The sequence below is a fragment of the Anomaloglossus baeobatrachus genome, chromosome 8, assembly GCF_048569485.1.
Source record: "Anomaloglossus baeobatrachus isolate aAnoBae1 chromosome 8, aAnoBae1.hap1, whole genome shotgun sequence".
NCBI lineage: Eukaryota > Metazoa > Chordata > Amphibia > Anura > Aromobatidae > Anomaloglossus > Anomaloglossus baeobatrachus.
Genome location: NC_134360.1, coordinates 123,705,350 through 123,709,636, shown reverse-complemented (window position 1 = coordinate 123,709,636; position 4,287 = coordinate 123,705,350). Strand labels below are relative to the sequence as shown.

The window sequence follows — 4,287 nt, the reverse complement described above, 5'->3', positions numbered from 1 at the left end:
TGTTGGGTGTCACACATAACGAGTTTATGAACGAGCATGCGTCCCGTATAACGATCTTTGAAATCGCTGGGACCCTGTCACACAGCTACTATGTTAACGATTCCAATCCCATTAGGGGCGTAGTAAAATGCAGTGAGTCACGTAGGCGTGCATTTGTGTCGCCTTTTCCGCTTTCATTGGCGGCCAATACTGCGTTCTGATTGGGCGGCCGGGCGGGCGTCGCCTTTTCCACCCCCTCCGCTCTGATTGATAAGGACCCTGTCACACAGCTACTATGTTAACGATTCCAATCCCATTATGCAGTGAGTCACGTAGGCGTGCATTTGCGTCGCCTTTTCCATACCCTCCTCCGCTTTCTTTGGCGGCCAATACTGCGTTCTGATTGGGCGGCCGGGCGGGCGTCGCCTTTTCCACCCCCTCCGCTCTGATTGATAAGGACCCTGTCACACAGCTACTATGTTAACGATTCCAATCCCATTATGCAGTGAGTCACATTTGCGTCGCCTTTTCCATACCCCCCTCCGCTTTCATTGGCGGCCAATACTGCGTTCTGATTGGGCATGCAGGGGGCGTATCTAGCGGTTAAATTTTGGATCGCGTCCACCCTTTGTCACTTCTTTTGCGCTTTGCTTTGAGATAGAACCTGCGTCTCCACCCTGATTCCTTCGTCCATTGTACCCGGTCGCTTTGTTGGTGTGTTTTTCGGATCGAAGCCGCAGTTGCACCTGGAGTATCCTTGCAGTGCTGTCGAGTGTCGGTGAGATCGTATTTGCGATTCCGCTTGGATTCTACATTGATATACACTTCTTTGAAAAGGTAGGTCTTTTTTCTTGTTGGGGGGGTGGGCTTTTTTTTGAATAATGTTCTTGCTGTTAAGATATATGTTAATATTTATTATGTGAGTTGATTGCTGTTAGATATATGTTAATAGTTATTATGTGAGTTAAAGTTGCTGGCTTTTATCTGTGCGTGTATAATGCCTTTTAAAGAGGGGTCTCTCCATAGTGCTGTTTGTAATGTGTCCTATCCTAGCATTGCTGGCTCTTTTGTCTCTCATTAAATAAAATATAGAAATGTGGCACTCCTTCTATAGTCGCTGGTGCTTGGATAGGGTCCCACCCCAGATCAAAAAATGAAAAAAATCCAGCACTCAAAGCATTTAACTGAAATTGTTTTATATTTTATTCATGGATCTCTGTAATTATTAAAGCCGTTTCCGTCATCCGACCTTCATCAGTTTACGCATAAAAGGTTCTGTAGAAATATATGAAAAAGCTGGACCAGAGGAAAAAGCTGCCCGTCCCGGTCTGCAGTCAATGTCACATACTGTCTACAGAACCTTTTCTGTGTAAACTGATGAAGGTCGGATGACCAAAACGTCTTTAATAATTACACAGATCCATGAATAAAATATAAAACAATTTCAGTTGAATGCTTTGAGTGCTGGATTTTTTTCATCTTTTGTCTCTCAGCTACAGCCGCCATTTTGTGTTTCTGCCACACATAGGGGCGGCCATTTTAGTCTCTGCCACACCATAACCAAAAATTGTGATCGGTTTATTGCAACTTCTTTTATGTTTACATATAAATTTTTCATTCTTTATTTCAGATGGCTTATTATAACAAAGAAGACTTTGTGCGTGAGCTGTTGGATTTGTATCAATCACTGCCCTGCTTGTGGAGAATCAAATCCACAGAATATTCAGACAGAATAAAAAAACAAGCCGCCTATGCCCAACTGGTGGATCTTTTTAAAAAACACAGTGGAGGCGAGGCGGTGGATGTCAAAGTAGTAAAAAAGAAGATCCAAGGCTTGAGGACTGTATATAAGAAAGAAGCAAATAAGGTGGACAAATCAAAAAAGTCAGGGGCCGGCACTGACCAGGTATATGTTTCTCCCTTGTGGTATTTCAATCTCCTGGAATTCACAAGGGACCAGGAGCTACCACGAATGATGGAAAGCTCCTACCAAAGAAACGTAGACCTGGAAGCAGACATTGAAAACGATGACATCCCGATCGATGACAACACCTCCGCTGTTGTAGATGTAAGTACCTTATTTGCTTCACGTTACATAGTATTCAAACTTTTTATGTACATGCCATTGAGGAACACAAAATAGTAACTTATTGTTGCCATGATTTATTGTGCAGTTTGGAAATGTTATCCCTTCCAGTTCAGATAAGTACACTCCAATACAATTTTGTCACACTTTAATTAAATTTACTAACTATTAATGTATGACTTTTAATTAACATTTATTTTTCTGTTCCCGCAGAACCCTCAGACAGATATGGTGAGGCCCCAATTGAATGAGAACCCCACCACATCGAGCGAGCCTATTGTGGAGGATAATGAGGCACCTGCACCCTCTGGTGAAATGCGGCGAAGACAGTTACGCAAAAAGAAGGCCAACACCCCTGTGACATCGGCTGAATTTTATTCTTTGGCAACCCAACTGCTATCACAGCCAAAAAGCACCCCAGTCGATAGCTTTGCCGCATTTGCATCGGACAGACTCTGCAAATTGGATTCCACACAGAGGGAGCAAGCCGAAAGACTGATGTTGGAAGTCCTAAGAAAGGCAGGCCGAGGAGAACTGGATGACAATGACACGATATGCAAGAAGAACCAGTCCCATGATTCTAATACATGGATTCCTCGCCAGCCCCTGCAAAGTACACCGAACAGGATGCATCCACCACGCTTGCAGCTTGACCACCCCCCACAGTATCCCCCCCCACAGTATCCCCCCCCACAGTTTCCCCCCCCACATTATCCCAGGTATTCAAATGATTCATTTTTAAGCCAACTGTCATCTCCCACCCGGCCTGAATATGTCCACCAATATGAAGACGGCCACTAAATTTTGTTATTGTTGTTGTTTTGTTATTTGAAATTAATTTCAATTGATTGTTATATTTTCATTGTAATAATAAATTTATGTTGTTTCAATCTTGCTGCCTGCGTTACTTAATTCAGCATATGGTTGTGATGCCCTGGCAAAACACGGTAGTTACAGAGATTGTACCATACTCCACCCTCATTGGCATACCACCACACAACCCACACACTCATGTACAGCAAACAACCAGTAAAGCCTAGTCACCCCCCTCGTGGATAATGGGATTGGTGCATCTATACAGATGCCTACATGTAATATGATGTTTGTGAGTGGTGAGTTTGTGAGTGGTGATAGCTGTTAACTTGCTTTATGCAATGAGACATACCAAACAGCAGATATCAATTTCAAATTTTTTATAACACATGAATATGGATACAATAACAAAAAAAAAAAAACGTTAGTTGCTGCTGCCCTCCCCTTGTCCAGCCACATAACGGGCCAGCAGCGCCGCATGCCGCTCCACTCTGGCCATCAGCCTCCTGTGGGCCGACAAAATCCTTCTTTGGGAGGACATGATTTCGGCCAAAGTGGGTATGCCTATGGAGGGAATGGTAAAATTAATAAATCATAATTTTTATTTCTGCTTATTATTACAAAGTAGGAGATTCATGACTTACGGTTATCCCCCTCGTCCGATACAGACTCACTTATGGAGCCTGGACTAGCATCTATGATAACAAAAAACACTTTATAGTACTCAACAGCTTTTTGTTTTGTACTTTATATGGCGTTAATGTTATATTAAAAAATTACCGGGGGGCGATCCGGCCGGTGGCCCCTGTGGGTGGTACTCCTCCTCCTCCTCCTCCTCTGGTGGCTGTAGATCCACCGGGGGCTCGGGCACATGCTCTCCCTCCTCTGCGGCCCCTTGCTCCTCTGGGGGTTCTTAAGAAAATATAAAGTTTAATGTGGTTGCGTTATGATACATATAGGACTGTGGGGGGTACATTGAAATATATGGCGGACTACGTAGCCTACCTTATACAAGGACTATGGGGGTGAATTTGAACACATTGTGGAATATGTGGTGCAGTATAATATATGGAGAACTCTGGGGTGAATGAAACTTCATGGAGAACTCTAGGAAATTCATTACAGTTCATGGAGGACTATGGGATGCATTCTAATATCTGAAGGGTTATGTGGAACCCTTTATACTATATGGAAGGCTATGTGGGGGCCAATATTGTATTTGGAGAACTAGATATGAGGGGGTACAAAAATACAAGCAGGAGATGGAATTTTTTTGTGCTGAGGGAAAAAGACCCACTACCCACAGCACCCGGCTTTGCCATGCTCTCTCTGATATGGGAAAAGCTGGGTGGTGAGGGAATGATGTTTTGCCAAGCATGGCGAAGCTGGGTGCCAAGGACAAGAGGTAT

At 43.7% G+C, this 4,287-nt stretch overlaps 1 protein-coding gene and 1 long non-coding RNA gene across 2 annotated transcripts; one reads left to right on the top strand and one right to left on the bottom strand.

Moving 5' to 3' along the window:
- Positions 1-666: 666 nt before the first annotated feature.
- LOC142249293 (uncharacterized) lies at positions 667-2,972 on the top strand. The gene is made up of 3 exons (XM_075320923.1): positions 667-816; positions 1,610-2,047; positions 2,279-2,972. Exons 2-3 carry the CDS (start codon positions 1,610-1,612, stop codon positions 2,864-2,866), a joined length of 1,026 nt encoding a protein of 341 aa, XP_075177038.1. The 5' UTR covers positions 667-816; the 3' UTR covers positions 2,867-2,972.
- A 240-nt stretch (positions 2,973-3,212) lies between these two features.
- On the bottom strand, positions 3,213-3,714 carry LOC142249294 (uncharacterized). Its single transcript, XR_012725024.1, has 3 exons — positions 3,659-3,714; positions 3,523-3,573; positions 3,213-3,442 (listed from the first exon to the last, which is right to left on the bottom strand). It is a non-coding gene; the product is annotated as an uncharacterized LOC142249294 (long non-coding RNA).
- Positions 3,715-4,287: the final 573 nt, after the last annotated feature.